We start from the raw sequence: 19721 nt of genomic DNA, 5'->3' as shown, positions 1-19721 counted from the left end.
TAGAGAACAACTTTGATGACCAAGATTGACTTTAGATGTCTCTGAGAATAACTTTATAACATAGAAATTAACTTTAGATGTCTCTGAAAATAACTTTGATGACTTCGAGAATAACATTTGATGACTCTGAGAACAAGTTTGATAGCTCTGAGAATAACTTTAGATGTCTCTGAAAATAACTTTGATGAAAGAAGATGTCTTAGATTAACTTTTGATGACTTTGAAAACAAGTTTGATGAACAAAGATGTTTTGAAAGTTTCTCTGACGAACGAAGGTGACTCTGAGAATAACTTTTATGTCTTAGAGAAGAACACTGATGGTTTAGAGAGAATATCTTTGATGAAAAATGATGTCTTAGATTAACTTTGATGACTCTGTGAATAAGTTTGATGACTTTGAGAACAAGTTTGATAGCTCTGAGAATGACTTTTATGCCTCTGAGAATAACTTTGATGAATAAAGATGTTTTGGAAAGTTTCTCTGAAGAACGAAGGTGACTCTGAGAATAACTTTTGTTAGCTCTTTGAATAACTTTGATGTCTTTGAAACAACTTTGATGAACGAGAGTGAGTTAGAGATTACCTTTGTTAACTCTGAGATCAACTTTGATGAACAAAAGAGAGTTAGAGATTACATTTGATAACTCTAAGATTAACTTTAGATGTCTCTGAGACAAACTTTTATAACATAGAAATTAACTTTAATGACCAAAGTGAGTTAGAGAATACCTTTTGATGACTCCGAGAATAATTTTGATAGCTCTGAGAATGACTTTTGTTGTCTTGGAATAACTTTTGATTGTTCTGAGAAAAACTTTTGTTGTCTTGGAATAACTTTGAGGGCTTAGAGAATGTCTTTGATGAATGGAAGAGTCCCATTGAAGTCTTTGATGTCTCGAAGGATGTCTTAGAGTGTAACTTTGGTGTCTTTGAGTAAGTCCTTGATGTATTGAAGAGTGTCTTTGATTTCTCGAAGAGTAACTTTGGTGTAACGGAGAGCACCTTTGACTATTTTTTTTCGTACTTGACGACATATAATTTTAGTTACGAAAGTGCTGAAAAAGTTACATTTGACTATTTTAGTGCTCCACAAAGTATAAATGTCAGTTAAGAACGACGATGATAGATATCTTTGACTATATTTTCTTACTTGACGATGGATAAAGTTAGTTATGAACAGTGCTGAAAAGATTCCTTTGTCAATTTTTAGCTAAGCGAAAGGCTGTTTTAGTTAAGAACGGTGTTGGAAAGAGGCTACACCTGACTATTTTAAATGAGAGAAGTGATATTTTAGTTAAGAAATTACAAGGAAACATGATGAAGTAACTATTTTTAGTTGACTGATGAATACTTTAGTTAAGGAAAAGCTTAAACATGATGAACATGACTTTTTCTGATGATTGGCAGATAATTTTAGTTAAGAAATGACAATGAAACATGATGAACACGGTTATTTTTCTGATGAATGGGGAATATGTTTAGTTAAGAAATGACAATGAAACATGAAGAACACTGTTATTTTCTGATGACTGGGGAATAAGTTTAGTTAAGAAATGATTAAAGTTATTATTTTTAGTTGATTGACGATGGATAAAAGCTAGTTATGAACAGTTTTGGAAAGTTTCCTTTGACAATTTTTTCTTGATGAAACATAGCGACTGTTAAGAAAGTGCTGAAAGAAGTTTCCTTTGACAATTTTTAGCTAAGAGAAAGGTTGTTTTAGTTAAGAACAGTGTTGAACGAGGCTATTTCTGACTATTTTTAGTTGACTGGATAATAAGTTTAGTTGAGAAATGACGAAAGTGACTATGTTTTAGTTGATTGGCGAAAGATTTTTTTAGTTAAGGAACGTTAGATAACATGTAAGGGGGAAAACCCAGAGAACATATGGGGAACATGGCAAAGAACACATGTAAGAAAAGTTGATGAATACAGTGAACATGCTGGGAATATGAACTTACAGAGAACATGAAAACATGATAAGGAGAATAGGGAATACAAAGAATGAACAATGGACTTGTGAAGAACATGGAGAATATGACAAAGAATGTAGAAAACATGTAAGTGAAGGTGAAAAACGAAGTGATCTTGTGAGGAACATGAACTTGTAGAGGAACATGAATATTGACAAAGAACACAAAATATGGAAGTTAGCATGAATATTGAGTATAAAAGTTGTAAAGAGAACATGTGATGAACATGAAAACATAGAAAATATGACTAGAATTTGTAGAGAAAGTAATGAGACTAAGAGAAAGATTACAGAAAAAAATGGAGATACATGTGAAAATATGAACTGAATGGGACTGTGAACATTTGAAGAACATGGAGTGAACACAGAAAACATGGACAAAATGTGAAGAACACAGCTGAATATAGAGAAAATATGCAAATACAGTAAGATTATTGAAGGTTTTGATACGTTGGGGATTGATATGTTGGGGATGAGAAGGGTAAAGTAATTACTCTGATAAACAGATAGGTTGGAGACGGACTTGATCGAATATATTTATGTCTGATGATCTATGGCTGAGGGAATGGAGCTTTGCTAATGTCCTGATTAATTTTACTACGTTAGAAATACGGTGATCTTAAATCTCAGGGAGATTTAGTTGGAAAATAAAGAACTTGTACAAATGAACTAAGCTGGGGCACAAGAGTTGAAACTTGATAACTGAACTGGTTTTTATTTACTATGTCTGAAAATGTAGTTGGGTGTTTAAATCTCAGGGGGATTTGGATTGATAGTAATGAATTTACAAAAGTGAGCTTGGACAAAGGACAAGAGCTAGAGTTTTATAATTGTTTACTTCATATTTACTATGTCTGAAATACAGAGGGTAAAAAATTTCGGGGAAATTGATGGGTTAAAGACTTGAGGGTGGAAGAGGGCGGGGGACGAGAGCTGGAGCTCAGTAACTGACTTGATCTTATTTACTAACTTTGAAGTATGTCTGCTTTTAATTTTAGGGAAATTGATGGGTTATTTACAAAGATACGAAAGAGAATTAAGGCGGGGACGAGAGCTGGAGCTCGATAACTGACTTGATTTTATTTACGGTGTCTGAAATACAGAGGGTAACAATTTAAGGGAAATTGATGGTTTATTTACAAAGATACGAAAGAGAACTAAGGCGGAGGACAAGAGCTGGAGCTTGGTAACTGTTTTGATCTTATTTATGGTGTCTGAAATACAGAGGCTAAAAATCTCAGGGAATTTGGACTGTTACTAATGATTTTGTACAAATGAACTAAGCTGGGGACAAGAGCTAGAGTTTGATAATTGTTTGTATTTACTAAACTATGTCTGAAATACAGAGGGTAGAAATTTCAGGGAAATTGGACTGATACTAACGAAGATACGAGAGAGAGCTAAGGCGGAGGACAAGAGCTGGAGCTTGGTAACTAAATTACTGTATTGAACTACATTTGAAATATGATTATTTTTAAATTTTAGAGGGATTGGAATGATAGTATTCATTATACGACAGGGGACTAAGGTGGGGAACGTGAGCTAGAACTTGCTTACTAACATGATTTATTTGTGTAAAACTGACTTGCTTAATGAAAAGGAGCAAACATACTGACTTGCTTAATGAAAAGGAGCAAACATACTGACTTGCTTAATGAAAAGGAGCAAACATACGATGTTGGAAAATAGTTGAACTGAATGAAAGGAGAGAGAGAGAGAGAGAGAGGAAGGACGGTCCAGATATTATGGATAAGATAAGATAAGATTAAGAGCCGACTGACTGGCTGGGCGCAAAGTAAATAAAGGTGATGCGACAGATTGCGAGGTAAGGGGGAGAGGGAGGGGGGTGTGATGTACGAAACCCTGAAAACAATGACTTACACAGGTGCTTTTCTAAATTTATATGAATAACTAAGGCTTACATAGACGATTTTGTAAGTTGAAAACATGTAAAATATGTCCGTAGAGTTCTCCTGGAAGCCCTAAAGTGCTACACATGTTATTTGAATTTCTCCCATAAGGCCTTAACAAACTTCTAAGTCTCGGAAATTATTTTTCTTATAAGAACTTTAGCAAACTCGTATGACATTATTTTTCATTATAAGAATTCCCTAATTCTAAATCTGTGACTCCCCAAATTCGCCTGAAAACCCTTGGGGCGCACAGGGGATTTTCTAAATTTACCTGAAACCCTTGGGGCGCACAGGTACCTTTTTTCCCTTTGGACCTGAAACCCTTGGGGCGCACAGGCACTTTTTTTCCCTTTGGACCTGAAACCCTTGGGGCGCACAGGGGATATTCTAAATTTACCTGAAACCCTTGGGGCGCACAGGGGATATTCTAAATTTACCTGAAACCCTTGGGGCGCACAGGTACCTTTTTTCTCCCAGAAAAAAAGGTACCTGTGAGGCGCCTTCCCTACTACTCCCCCCTTCACCAGCCTCACTCACAGAGCACCCCTTCACCAGCCTCACTCACAGAGCACCCCTTCAAAAGCCTCACTCACAGAGCACCCCTTCACCAGCCTCACTCACAGAGCCCCCCTTCACCAGCCTCACTCACAGAGCACCCCTAAACCAGCCTCACTCACAGAGCACCCCTTCACCACCCTCACTCACAGAACACCCCTTCACCACCCTCACTCACAGAGCACCCCTACACCAGCCTCACTCACAGAGCACCCCTTCACCACCCTCACTCACAGAGCCCCCCTTCACCAGCCTCACTCACAGAGCCCCCCTTCACCAGCCTCACTCACAGAGCACCACTTCACCAGCCTCACTCACAGAGCACCCCTTCAAATGCCGCACTCACAGAGCACCCCTTCACCACCCTCACTCACAGAGCACCCCTTCACCACCCTCACTCACAGCGCACCCCTACACCAGCCTCACTCACAAAGCACCCCTTCCCCTGCCTCACTCACAGAGCACCCCTACACCAGCCTCACTCACAGAGCCCCCCTTCACCAGCCTCACTCACAGAGCACCCCCTTCACCAGCCTCACTCACAGAACACCCCTTCACCAGCCTCACTCACAGAGCACCCCTTCACCACCCTCACTCACAGAGCACCCCTTCACCACCCTCACTCACAGAGCACCCCTACACCAGCCTCACTCACAGAGCACCCCTTCCCCTGCCTCACTCACAGAGCACCCCTACACCAGCCTCACTCACAGAGCCCACCCTTCACCAGCCTCACTCACAGAGCACCCCCTTCACCAGCCTCACTCACAGAACACCCCTTCACCAGCCTCACTCACAGAGCACCCCTACACCAGCCTCACTCACAGAGCACCCCTTCACCAGCCTCACTCACAGAGCACCCCCTTTCATGGTATTCCCTCCTGGCAACATAGTATCCCCTCCTGGCAACATAGTATCCCCTCCTGGCAACAGGGTATTCCCTCCTGGCAACATAGTATCCCATCCTGGCAACATAGTATCCCCTCCTGGCAACATAGTATTCCCTCCTGGCAACATAGTATCCCCTCCTGGCAACATAGTATCCCCTCCTGGCAACATAGTATCCCCTCCTGGCAACATAGTATCCCCTCCTGGCAACATAGTATCCCCTCCTGGCAACATAGTATCCCCTCCTGGCAACATAGTATCCCCTCCTGGCAACATGGTATCCCCTCCTGGCAACATGGTATCCCCTCCTGGCAACATGGTATCCCCTCCTGGCAACATAGTATCCCCTCCTGGCAACATAGTATCCCCTCCTGGCAACATAGTATCCCCTCCTGGCAACATGGTATCCCCTCCTGGCAACATGGTATCCCATCCTGGCAACAGGGTACCACGTGCCAGCACTTGTGGTACTGGGACGTGGCTTGTAAGTGTGAATGAGTAGGAGCGGGCAGGGAGCCATGTGGCGTGCTCTCCTGGTCACTATGAAGCTGGAGCTGGAGCCTCTATGACCTGTGCCTCTGGAGCCTCTATGACCTGTGCCTCTGGAGCCTCTATGACCTGTGCCTCTGGAGCCTCTATGACCTGTGCCTCTGGAGCCTCTATGACCTGTGCCTCACCTACAGGTGACCCTGGCGTCGACCAGTGGGTACTTTCTCATATATTTCCCCGTATGCTCCTCCAGGACCCTGAGGAGTACCAGCAGTGGAAGTCCAGGCATTATCCGCACCTGCTGGAGGTGTTGGAGGAGTTCCCCAGCGTGAAGGTGGAGGCAGGAGTGGTGGTGAGCGCCCTGCCACTCCTCCAGCCGAGGTATTACTCCATCAGCACCTCCCCGGACCTCCACCCAGGCCTCCTGCACCTCACCATCTCAGGGCTCCAGTACCGCACACGAGGTAAACTCCCTCTACCCTGCTACAGTCATTATACGATAATACGAGCTCGTCATATTGGTCAATAGTTCAACTCATTTATTCAAATCCGATATTTTGATAACATTGGTACAGTGGTTGATGATATATGCGTCAATGGTCTCGTTGTTGCCCCGCTGGACCACGGGTCAATGGTCTCGTTGTTGTCCCGCTGGACCACGGGTCAGTGGTCTCATTGTTGTCCCGCTGGACCACGGGTCAATGGTCTCATTGTTGTCCCGCTGGACCACGGGTCAATGGTCTCATTATTGCCCCGCTGGACCACGGGTCAATGGTCTCATTATTGTCCCGCTGGACCACGGGTCAATGGTCTCATTATTGTCCCGCTGGACCACGGGTCAATGGTCTCATTGTTGTCCCGCTGGACCACGGGTCAATGGTCTCATTGTTGTCCCGCTGGACCACGGGTCAATGGTCTTGTTGTTGCTCCGCTGGACCACGGGTCAATGGTCTCATTGTTGTCCCACTGGACCACGGGTCAATGGTCTCATTATTGTCCCGCTGGACCACGGGTCAATGGTCTTGTTGTTGTCCCGCTGGACCACGGGTCAATGGTCTCATTGTTGTCCCACTGGACCACGGGTCAATGGTCTCATTATTGTCCCGCTGGACCACGGGTCAATGGTCTTGTTGTTGTCCCGCTGGACCACGGGTCAATGGTCTCATTATTGTCCCGCTGGACCACGGGTCAATGGTCTCATTATTGTCCCGCTGGACCACGGGTCAATGGTCTCATTATTGTCCCGCTGGACCACGGGTCAATGGTCTCGTTGTTGTCCCGCTGGACCACGGGTCAATGGTCTCATTGTTGCCCCGCTGGACCACGGGTCAATGGTCCTTAGCACAGTTACCCTGACGGCCAGGTAGATATTAGAGAAGTGAAAGGATTCACCCAGTACAAGGATGGAGCATGTATTAGCGTGATTTCCACGTTTATTGTGGCTTGTAGATGACATGACTAGCGCGTGGGTCACCTAAGGCCTCAAGTGATAACCCAGCAGAGGTTGGAAGTCCCAGTTGGATACCTGAGGTGTGTGTGTGACCCGCTCTTCTTGTGGGTGTTCGTAGTCACTTCGCTAGAGCTCCTGTCTTTCACTCCGATGGTACAAGTCAATTTTATATTCACTTACACCATCAGTGGTCTGAAAACTTTTGACCCCTTAAGGATTCGAACCCGGTCAACGTGGGCCTCTATGCCCCTTGGCATGTCCAGTACTATAACCACTCACCTACAGACTGCACAAAAGTATTAGGAAGGCGTCTGACTTTTAACCACAATACGCGACAAGGTTGGTGATGCTGATACGGCTACAGCTTGTTGGAGGGATTTTAATTTTTTTTTTAAATTTTGCCCCGAGGGGCGAGTTTGTGATGTGATAAAATATCTCTGGCTAAAATAGTTACGAGCGCTTGACCCACATATTTGTCCATGTTGACTTGATATATGTTTTTTTTTTTCAAAATTGTCAATGTGTATTTTTCGTGTTTACAGATATTGCTGAATTTTTGTGATTAAAAAATATATATATATCTGAGGTTAATAAATATATACACTACATAATATTTTTTAGGCAGGAGTTCCTTCATATATGCATATTATTTTAAGAGTTCCGCAAGGTTAAAATGTTAAGACACGGCGGCCAAGACACCAGTCTCTGTGGCCAAGACACTAGTCTCTGTGCCCAAGACACTAGTCTCTGTGGCCAAGACACTAGTCTCTGTGCCCAAGACACTAGTCTCTGTGGCCAAGACACTAGTCTCTGTGCCCAAGACACTAGTCTCTGTGGCCAAGACACTAGTCTCTGTGGCCAAGACACTAGTCTCTGTGGCCAAGACACCAGTCTCTGTGGCCAAGACACTAGTCTCTGTGGCCAAGACACTAGTCTCTGTGGCCAAGACACTAGTCTCTGTGGCCAAGACACCAGTCTCTGTGGCCAAGATACTAGTCTCTGTGGCCAAGACACTAGTCTCTGTGGTCAAGACACTAGTCTCTGTGGTCAAGACACCAGTCTCTGTGGCCAAGACACCAGTCTCTGTGGCCAAGACACTAGTCTCTGTGGCCAAGACACTAGTCTCTGTGGCCAAGACACTTGTCTCTGTGGCGAAGACACCAGTCTCTGTGGCCAAGATACTAGTCTCTGTGGCCAAGACACCAGTCTCTGTGGCCAAGACACTAGTCTCTGTGGCCAAGACACCAGTCTCTGTGGCCAAGACACCAGTCTCTGTGGCCAAGACACTAGTCTCTGTGGCCAAGACACTAGTCTCTGTGGCCAAGATACTAGTCTCTGTGGTCAAGACACCAGTCTCTGTGGCCAAGACACTAGTCTCTGTGGCCAAGACACCAGTCTCTGTGGCCAAGACACTAGTCTCTGTGGCCAAGACACTAGTCTCTGTTGCCAAGACACCAGTCTCTGTGGCCAAGACACTAGTCTCTGTGGCCAAGACACTAGTCTCTGTGGCCAAGACACTAGTCTCTGTGGCCAAGACACTAGTCTCTGTGGCCAAGATACTAGTCTCTGTGGTCAAGACACCAGTCTCTGTGGCCAAGACACTAGTCTCTGTGGCCAAGACACCAGTCTCTGTGGCCAAGACACTAGTCTCTGTGGCCAAGACACTAGTCTCTGTGGCCAAGATACTAGTCTCTGTGGCCAAGATACTAGTCTCTGTGGCCAAGACACTAGTCTCTGTGGTCAAGACACTAGTCTCTGTGGTCAAGACACCAGTCTCTGTGGCCAAGACACCAGTCTCTGTGGCCAAGACACTAGTCTCTGTGGCCAAGACACTAGTCTCTGTGGCCAAGACACTAGTCTCTGTGGCCAAGACACTAGTCTCTGTGGCCAAGACACTAGTCTCTGTGGCCAAGACGCTAGTCTCTGTGGCCAAGACGCTAGTCTCTGTGGCCAAGACGCTAGTCTCTGTGGCCAAGACGCTAGTCTCTGTGGCCAAGACACTAGTCTCTGTGGCCAAGACACTAGTCTCTGTTGCCAAGATACTAGTCTCTGTGCCCAAGACACTAGTCTCTGTGGCCAAGATACTAGTCTCTGTGGCCAAGACACTAGTCTCTGTGGCCAAGACACTAGTCTCTGTGGCCAAGACGCTAGTCTCTGTGGCCAAGACACTAGTCTCTGTGGCCAAGACACTAGTCTCTGTGGCCAAGACACTAGTCTCTGTGGCCAAGACACTAGTCTCTGTGGCCAAGACACCAGTCTCTGTGGTCAAGACACCAGTCTCTGTGGCCAAGACACCAGTCTCAGTGGCCAAGACACTAGTCTCTGTGGCCAAGACAGTAGTCTCTGTGGCCAAGACACTAGTCTCTGTGGCCAAGACACTAGTCTCTGTGGCCAAGACGCTAGTCTCTGTGGCCAAGACACTAGTCTCTGTGGCCAAGACACTAGTCTCTGTGGCCAAGACGCTAGTCTCTGTGGCCAAGACACTAGTCTCTGTGGCCAAGACACTAGTCTCTGTTGCCAAGATACTAGTCTCTGTGCCCAAGACACTAGTCTCTGTGGCCAAGATACTAGTCTCTGTGGCCAAGACACTAGTCTCTGTGGCCAAGACACTAGTCTCTGTGGCCAAGACGCTAGTCTCTGTGGCCAAGACACTAGTCTCTGTGGCCAAGACGCTAGTCTCTGTGGCCAAGACACTAGTCTCTGTGGCCAAGACACTAGTCTCTGTGGCCAAGACACCAGTCTCTGTGGTCAAGACACCAGTCTCTGTGGCCAAGACACCAGTCTCTGTGGCCAAGACACCAGTCTCTGTGGCCAAGACACCAGTCTCTGTGGCCAAGACACTTGTCTCTGTGCCCAAGACACCAGTCTCTGTGGCCAAGACACTAGTCTCTGTGGCCAAGACACTAGTTTCTGTGGCCAAGACACTAGTCTCTGTGGCCAAGATACTAGTCTCTGTGGCCAAGATACTAGTCTCTGTGGCCAAGATACTAGTCTCTGTGGCCAAGACACTAGTCTCTGTGGCCAAGACGCTAGTCTCTGTGGCCAAGACACTAGTCTCTGTGGCCAAGACACTAGTCTCTGTGGCCAAGACACCAGTCTCTGTGGTCAAGACACCAGTCTCTGTGGCCAAGACACCAGTCTCTGTGGCCAATACAGCTGTCACCAGGTGGTACAACATAGACACAGGTAGCCAGCTGTCACCAGGTGGTACAACATAGACACAGGTAGCCAGCCGTCACCAGGTGGTATAACATAGACACAGGTAGCCAGCTGTCACCAGGTGGTACAACATAGACACAGGTAGCCAGCTGTCACCAGGTGGTACAACATAGACACAGGTAGCCAGCTGTCACCAGGTGGTACAACATAGACACAGGTAGCCAGCTGTCACCAGGTGGTACAACATAGACACAGGTGGCCAGCTGTCACCAGGTGGTACAACATAGACACAGGTAGCCAGCTGTCACCAGGTGGTACAACATAGACACAGGTAGCCAGCTGTCACCAGGTGGTACAACATAGACACAGGTAGCCAGCTGTCACCAGGTGGTACAACATAGACACAGGTGGCCAGCTGTCACCAGGTGGCACTACAGTTGTCATAAGTGTGGCTGCATTACCCGCAGGAGGAGCCGGCGCCGTGCACCAGGGCGTCGCCACCGGCTTCCTCAAGTACATCGCACCCACCGACACCCTCGAACTCTTCCATAGAAGGTGAGTCCTCCATAGAAGGTGAGTCCTCCATAGAAGGTGAGTCCTCCATAGAAGGTGAGTCCTCCATAGAAGGTGAGTCCTCCATAGAAGGTGAGTCCTCCATAGAAGGTGAGTCCTCCATAGAAGGTGAAGTCCTCCATAGAAGGTGAGTCCTCCATAGAAGGTGAGTCCTCCATAGAAGGTGAGTCCTCCATAAAAGGTGAGTCCTCCATAGAAGGTGAGTCCTCCATAGAAGGTGAGTCCTCCATAGAAGGTGAGTCCTCCATAGAAGGTGAGTCCTTCATAGAAAGTGAGTCCTCCATAGAAGGTGAAGTCCTCCATAGAAGATGAGTCCTCCATAGAAGGTTAGTCCTCCATAGAAGGTGAGTCCTGCCTGAAAGCAACTTAAGGCTCTCCTATGTACTATGGTCCTTCACAGTCTATGATGACTTGGTCTGTTTGGACCAGTGGTCTGTTTTGACCAGTGGTCTGTTTTGACCAGTGGTCTGAGGCTTGTCTGGCTATATTGTCCGTTGGTCTGCCAGACATCCGTACTGCCTCTGCCTGCCGCTAATATTACTAAAGTCACAGAAAATGTGCCTTAAACTCTCGTCCAATCAGTTAAACATCGGCCTAAGGAAAAAAATATGAAAACCGTCATTTGGAAAAGTCGATAAATTATTAGATGATTGTAAATTATTAAGGTAAAAGCACGATGGTATGTGAAATATAGAGTCGCAAACCTAATCTGGATCTCCAAAATACCACCTTGTAATATACCAACATTTCTATGAAGTCCGTAGAGAAGACGGGCTCGCCATAGCCCGTGCTACTTGGAACTTTGTTCCAGGTAGCGAATCTTTAACAACAACAATAACCGTTGAGAAAGTTTTCCATAAGGAATGACTTATCAAGCTGAGGGTGACTGTGTAGATCCACGCTACCAGCCAGCGTGAGGGACGGGCTGACCTGGACGGAGCAGCCAGCGTGAGGGACGGGCTGACCGGGACGGAGCAGCCAGTGTGAGGGACGGGCTGACCTGGACGGAGCAGCCAGCGTGAGGGACGGGCTGACCTGGACGGAGCAGCCAGTGCCGAGTTACCAGGACGAGGGTTCAGTTTGAGGAACGTTACTGACAGGTTCCCGGTGTCTCTATAATCTCAGCAAACAACTCAGAAACACGTATAATCTCAGCAAACAACTCAGAAACACGTATAATCTCAGCAAACAACCCAGAAACACGTATAATCTCAGCAAACAACTCAGAAACACGTATAATCTCAGCAAACAACTCAGAAACACGTATAATCTCAGCAAACAACCCAGAAACAGGTATAATCTCAGCAAACAACTCAGAAACACGTATAATCTCAGCAAACAACTCAGAAACAAGTATAATCCAATAAACTAAAGTTTCAGATAAAAAGCAAATCAAAAAAATATACAAGAAGCAACATTAGATATGTTGAGAGTTACGAGGCCTAGAGGTGCAGCCACAGTCATCAACCACCTGCTCCAAGTCTTACATATATGTAAAGATATGTAAATTGGTTACATTATCTCACTGGGCCATTAAGTCCCATTCATATATCTGCCTAACTCATGCGTGAGTTGCTTCTATGACGTTACTTGGTAATTTGTCCCTTAAATTTGCAACCATATATTCTAAATCAACTTTGGCTTTTTTCTCTTCTAAATCTAAATTTATGAAATGGTAATTTTTGATTTCGTGTTCGAACTTGGAATGAGTGTCCACTTTCAGGGTTTATACACCTTTATTATGCTCTCTCATCTGCTGGTTGAAATTGAAATTGAAATTGAAATAAGTTTATTGAGGTAAAATACACACAAAGGATTGAGGTAGCTCAAGCTATTCTCACCCCATTCAGTACAACGTGTTAATATATACATAGACACACATCACAAATAAACACATTACCAAACATTCTGAGAGGTAAACATATACATTTCCTCCTTCACAAGTAGTATGGTATCAGACGTACACAAATACTTTTATGACCGAGGTATACTGTATAGACAATCTACTGGTTGTCATTCGTTTAATGCCCCCTACTCACGCGTTTTATTTATCTTTCTTTATATTTAATATGTGAGGAATTTTTGTTTCCTGAGATTATTGTATACTCTATCTTGAGGTTATCTTGAGATGATTTCGGAGCTTAGCGTCCCCGCGGCCCGGTCCACGACCAGGCCTCCTTTTTGTTACACACCCTCTAGGAAGCAGCCCGTAGCAGCTAACTCCCAGGTACCTATTTACTGCTAGCTAACAGGGGTATCAGGGTGTAAGAAACATTTTGTCCATTTGTCTCCGCCTCCACCGGGGATCGAACCCGGAACCTCAGGACTACGAATCCGAAGCGCTGTCCACCCAGCTGTCAGGCGCCTATATCATATATTTTAGTCTGAACATAAATTGTCTAAACATTGTGTTCAAAACTGTTCAGCATATTACCAGTGGGTCTCACAGGAGCAGGGTAAATATGAAGAATGATAATGAGTTTATTACAAAAGCTTCTAGATATAAATCCTAGTACTTTGTTAGTCTCATTTTTACTCTTAATATAGTTTTTCTTGGCTTGAGATTCCTACTAATAATTTAATGGCTTTAAAGGATCTAGAGATGATTTAGCTAATGTATATCTTTATTTAGGCTTGTGTGTGGAGGTTGTGTTCTCTCCTCCCTGGCTTGTACCACAACAGTTCTCAGCACTCAACAGCATCTGAAACTTTTAGTTTAATTATGAAAGTGTATTGATGTCTTTCTACAAAGTTTCTTGATCACCGAATGAGTTTATTACCCGTTATTTGTTAGAATTGTAAACCAATTTAGTTGATGGTCACTTTAGTCTCAAAGTCATTTATGTATCCGGGTGAAGGATAAAGGTACCGGGCACATCCCTGGGGCCCCACACGCCACGGTGCTACACTCTCATTTTGCTACATTTATACTAACTGGTCCTTTTACCTGTGTGGTAACATACTCTGATCCAGTCTAGAACACCGTGCTCCTCTTTATTTCTTAATAATATTTCGTTAGGAAAAGGTCAAAATTCAAACCACTTTCCACGTCATTATCTCAGCAAACTTTACCACTGCATACTGCTTTAAATATGCTTGAATTATGTATAATAAATTTATGAAAATGGTCGTCTTTTCGTATATTCGCATTTCAAAGTTGCATTAATCTGTGTTCTAGCGGAGGGCTACGAATGACATTTACGATTATCTCTTCAAGTAATTTTCCATGAATTGATTATAAACAAATTGGATGATAGTTTGATATAAGACATGCATTTACCTTTTAATTACCCAGGACTGATATTAACAACCTTCCACAGGGTCTGCCAGAGGCCTTTAATTGTAATAATTTATTTAATATATTTTTACGATCTTTCAAATACTTCGTCAGGCCTGGAGACTTAAATGTTTTAGACAAGAGGTATATGTATCGTGGCATGACCTCTTGAACTGTCCAAGGTCACGTGTTGTGGTCTCACATGATCACCGACAATGATCTTGGCCAGGGGAGCCGGTCGGCCGAGCGGACAGCACACTGGACTTGTGATCCTGTGGTCCTGGGTTCGATCCCAGGCGCCGGCGAGAAACAATGGGCAAAGTTTCTTTCACCCTATGCCCCTGTTACCTAGCAGTAAAATAGGTACCTGGGTGTTAGTCAGCTGTCACGGGCTGCTTCCTGGGGGTGGAGGCCTGGTCGAGGACCGGGCCGCGGGGACACTAAAGCCCCGAAATCATCTCAAGATAGCTCAAGATAGGAGCATTTTGCAGGCCTGGACTGTTTACTATATCCCGTGTGCTAGTTTAAAGAAAAATATATATGTATCAAAATTTATTGTACCTCATTGGTGCCATACTTGTACTAAGAGGCTTACTTTCAGTGCTACCAACTTCCACTTGCCGAAGAACCCCAGAGTACCTGTGATGATGGTCGCGGCTGGCAGCGGGATTGCTCCCTTCAGAGGCTTCTGGCAACACTATCACCACGTGAGAACTCAGCGTAAAGGTGAATAACACTAATTCAGTTCTGTGGGTTGACTCGAGGTAGAGTAGTTTAAGGTGTGTAGGGTAACTGGTCCATTCTCTTATGCATTTTAATACACTGAATAGCGACTGCTTGGCTTTATGCATGGTCGGCATTCAGTTGCTGATGGTTCAAGTGGACGAGCACCGTTATGCACTCTATTCGCACATCCTGTTTGACTCGGAGTACAGTCTACATCTGCCATCTTGTAGCGTGCTGACAGTCTCGCATGTATACCACACAGACTAAATGGCTTTCAGTAAGTGCCATTTTTATTATAGCGTTTATACGACTAATATATCTAAGGGAACCAAGATAGGAATGTGCCTTAATGGTAAGAGTGAGTGCCCTGAGAGATACAAGCAAAGTGCTGTCAATGCCTATGTCACCCGCGCCTCTAAACACAGCTCAGGTTAGAAGCAGGTCGACGAGGAACTCGGCAGAGTAAGGCAGGTCCTGATCAATAATGGATACTCTAAGGGATATATCAAGGAAATCATAAAAAGGAAGGTTAGCCGCCATGTGACTTCAGATACAAGAAACAACAGCACATCATTGGTCCCTGCTATTATAATATTCTTCAGAACTTATCCAGGGCCCACAAAACGAAAGAGAGGGTCCTGAATTATTGATAGAAATGTGACCCCTACTGACACCATCCAGAAGATTGACCTAATAATAAACTATAGGAACAAGAGGACTGCCAACATGCTCATGAAGAACTATCCTGAAACCAAATAAATGACGAATGAATGTTGTCCTCACATGCCCACTTGGGGACTGTCAGCCTCAACCAACTCAATATATTGACAAGACAACATCATCCTTTTCAAGATGCCTAACAAGTAACAAGCAGCAAGGACGTATAAGAGAACATATAGTCTCTTCATAACCAGACCATCACCAGAGAAATACTCTCAAACAACACCAAAATAATCGTCAGATATAGCGACAACAGATGACTGGACATCTACGAGGCATGCAGGCGATGAGTCACAATAACGTGGCTAAAGTATATTGACCAGACCACACACTAGAAGGTGAAGGGACGACGATGTTTCGGTCCGTCCTGGACCATTCTCAAGTCGATTGTCTAAGGTTTGTAGGGTAATGAAAAGTCGTCGTCCCTTCACCCACTAGTGTGTGGTCTGGTCAATCTACGAGGCATTATACATAAAGCAAACCAAGCCATGCATCAATAGCCACCTTGCACCAAATTACACTCTGCCAACATCCAGAACACGATGGAACACACAGCATACTGCACCAGTCATCATGCAAACACCAGAGTGACAATGTTGCTGTTGTTTCTGATTCAGCTACTCAGAACAAAAAGTTCCAAGTAACACGGTCTATGGTGAGCCTGTAAGTGGAGGCTCTTTGGAGCTATTATCTGTATCAATAGCTGATACTGAAGATCAGGGGATGGGGCTCGTTGTACCACTTATGGAGCTGGTGGGTTAGTATAGATCTCTAGTTCTTCCGTTTTTTCTTTGGCTGAGCTTTGCTGCGAGTTGATATGGCCGCGCTGTCGTTTGGTGAGGTTTGGTGAGGCGCTGTCGTAAGGTTTGGTGAGGTGGCCTCCATGAGGAGGTCTTGTATTGAGTAGGTGTCGTATTTGTGGTGCGGCGGTGGAGCTCCTACTAAGATTTCTTTGTCTGAAGAGTCTGTAACATCCATAGTTGGTGGTTTTGTCTTTTGTCTCGCAGTCTGAGGTAGGCTCAGGTGTCGGGGATTAGTAGTAGAAGCTATTTCAGGAACTTTAGTGGTGCTGTTAGTAGTTGAAGACAGCACAGTGAGATGCTAGCTAGCTAGCAACGTCCTGGTGCTAGCTAGCTAACAACTGCTGAGATAGTGGTGGTAGCGCATCTGCTAAGATGGCGATGGTAGGAGTGTTGGAAGGTGGAGAGGGAAATACCTCTGTTTGTGCCAGTCGGGTCTTGGGTGGTTCTAGTGACTGTGTTGAAATCGACCTCGTGGTCGCCGTGGTGGTAGTCTCCAGAGTGGTAGTGGAGGCAATGAGACTTGCGTCCGGGGCGATGATGGGGTCCAGGCCATTGATTAGGTACAGCATGTTGAGTTCCTTGACGAATCGTTGATTGTCTGGTACGGCAAGCCTCTCCGCTAGTCGAATAAGACCAGGGATAATGCCTGCATGTGATGCAAGGTACTACGAGGATGCTAATTAGTTCTTAGGTTCCCAGTGTGGAGGCCGAGTGATCTGTTGGGAGGAACCACTGTTTGGTAGGACTGATACGGTCGCCGTCTGCATCTGGCTTATAGAAGGCAGGCTCGGAAACTGGTCAAGTCCAAGATCTAAAGTCGCGGTGACTTGCCTCTGGGTGGTCGGCGGCATAGTGATTTTCTCTTTAATTTTTTTCAGTTCCTTCCTTCCTTTTTTGCAGAGGTAGGAGGTGGCGACATACTGTTCTCCACAGTTAGCGCATTCCTTGGTGGTGGCGGTACAGTCCTTGTAGTTGTGAGTGCTTGAGCATGAGTTGCACTTATCCATTTGTTCCGGGCACTTGTTGTAGAAGTGTTCATAGCTGAAGGACTTGTAGCATTGTCTCACGTTGTAGACCTTCTCCATGGCGATCTAGTTTGGGGGAGGTGATTCTAAAGCACTTGAAACCGTTCTTCACTGCTTCCTAGGCCTGTTATGCTGTTTCGAAGGTCGTTATTGTGGGTGGAGTGACATCGTTAGTCTTGATCAGTAGAGCTGTCGTCGTTTTCAGAGTACGGTTTTCTTCGTTTCTTTGTCCCACTATGGTGTCGGGGACCTCACCCGCTAACCAGCAGTTCAGCCTGTTCACAAATATTGTTTTCCCGGCAGTGACTTGTCTGGGAGGAACCCGGGGTTCCGGATCCAGGATCTTCTGTAGATCCGCATTTGTTGCCACGATTACTGTGGCCTTGTTACCATGCATATGGACGTCAACTGGTCCTCACTGATATTGCCTTGTCAATGGCTGCTGCAATTTCGCGCTAAGAACGCTTGTAGATTCCGACGAGTCGCACTTTTTCTTTGTATGTCATGTTATCTGGCAATGGCTTACATTGTCAGGAGAACCTGGAGTGTAGACTTAGGCTGTAACCTGTAATGGCAGTGAGGCTGTAACCTGTAATGTTAATGAGGCTGTAACCTGTAATGTTAATGAGGCTGTAACCTGTAATGGCAGTGAGGCTGTAACCTGTAATGTTAATGAGGCTGTAACCTGTAATGTTAATGAGGCTGTAACCTGTAATGGCAGTGAGGCTGTAACCTGTAATGTTAATGAGGCTGTAACCTGTAATTTGGACGCGAGTTGAGGACTCCATCCAAGGCATCATTTATAATTCTTGTATTTCTTTGAAGTAAATGTTTGTTTTTTACAAGATTTGTTCCTCTAGTCCCCTGAGAGGTTTGTTTAGTGAGAAAGAGAGGTGGACACACCTAAGTAACGTGAGGGGAAGACTGAGTCACCTGTTGCTCAGTCTGGGTGTGACCTCATGATTACAGGTATACAGAGCCGGAATTTCCTGAGTCCACCCCCACCCCCCACCTACAATTAAATAGGCGTCCGGGAGATTCCTTACTGAGGATGCTGGCATAATTGTCGTGTCAGTGAAGGTGGCAGCACTGGGGGTGTCTGCTAGTGGTTTGTTTTTAATTATCACTCCTCTGAATAGTATGATAACTTAGGGGTCCACAAGCTGGTAGCTGGAGCTGTGCTACAGTAACACTGTTGCACAGGAGTAGCCGGGGAGCTGGTGCTGTACTAACACTGTGTGTTACACAGGAGTGGCCGGGGAGCTGGTGCTGTACTAACACTGTGTGTTACACAGGAGTGGCCGGGGAGCTGGTGCTGTACTAACACTGTGTGTTACACAGGAGTGGCCGGGGAGCTGGTGCTGTACTAACACTGTGTGTTACACAGGAGTAGCCGGGGAGCTGGTGCTGTACTAACACTGTGTGTTACACAGGAGTAGCCGGGGAGCTGGTGCTGTACTAACACTGTGTGTCACACAGGAGTGGCCGGGGAGCTGGTGCTGTACTAACACTGTGTGTCACACAGGAGTGGCCGGGGAGCTGGTGCTGTACTAACACTGTGTGTCACACAGGAGTGGCCGGGGAGCTGGTGCTGTACTAACACTGTGTGTCACACAGGAGTGGCCGGGGAGCTGGTGCTGTACTAACACTGTGTGTTACACAGGAGTGGCCGGGGAGCTGGTGCTGTACTAACACTGTGTGTTACACAGGAGTGGCCGGGGAGCTGGTGCTGTACTAACACTGTGTGTCACACAGGAGTGGCCGGGGAGCTGGTGCTGTACTAACACTGTGTGTCACACAGGAGTGGCCGGGGAGCTGGTGCTGTACTAACACTGTGTGTTACACAGGAGTGGCCGGGGAGCTGGTGCTGTACTAACACTGTGTGTCACACAGGAGTGGCCGGGGAGCTGGTGCTGTACTAACACTGTGTGTCACACAGGAGTGGCCGGGGAGCTGGTGCTGTACTAACACTGTGTGTCACACAGGAGTGGCCGGGGAGCTGGTGCTGTACTAACACTGTGTGTCACACAGGAGTGGCCGGGGAGCTGGTGCTGTACTAACACTGTGTGTTACACAGGAGTGGCCGGGGAGCTGGTGCTGTACTAACACTGTGTGTCACACAGGAGTGGCCGGGGAGCTGGTGCTGTACTAACACTGTGTGTCACACAGGA

General features: G+C 45.8%; 1 protein-coding gene across 1 annotated transcript in view; it reads left to right on the top strand.

Moving 5' to 3' along the window:
- Positions 1–19721, top strand: part of LOC123755062 (nitric oxide synthase, salivary gland-like) — a 199410-nt gene that overhangs the window by 158236 nt on the left and 21453 nt on the right. Inside the window, exons 21-23 of the mRNA XM_069332947.1 lie at positions 6071–6281; positions 10894–10981; positions 14878–15002. Of these exons, the coding sequence (XP_069189048.1) occupies positions 6071–6281; positions 10894–10981; positions 14878–15002 (424 nt within the window). The remainder of the gene's footprint in view (positions 1–6070; positions 6282–10893; positions 10982–14877; positions 15003–19721) is intronic.

Source organism: Procambarus clarkii, chromosome 28, assembly GCF_040958095.1.
Source record: "Procambarus clarkii isolate CNS0578487 chromosome 28, FALCON_Pclarkii_2.0, whole genome shotgun sequence".
Lineage (NCBI taxonomy): Eukaryota > Metazoa > Arthropoda > Malacostraca > Decapoda > Cambaridae > Procambarus > Procambarus clarkii.
The sequence above is the reverse complement of the archived record's forward strand: the minus strand, read 5'-3'. Positions and strand labels throughout refer to the sequence as shown.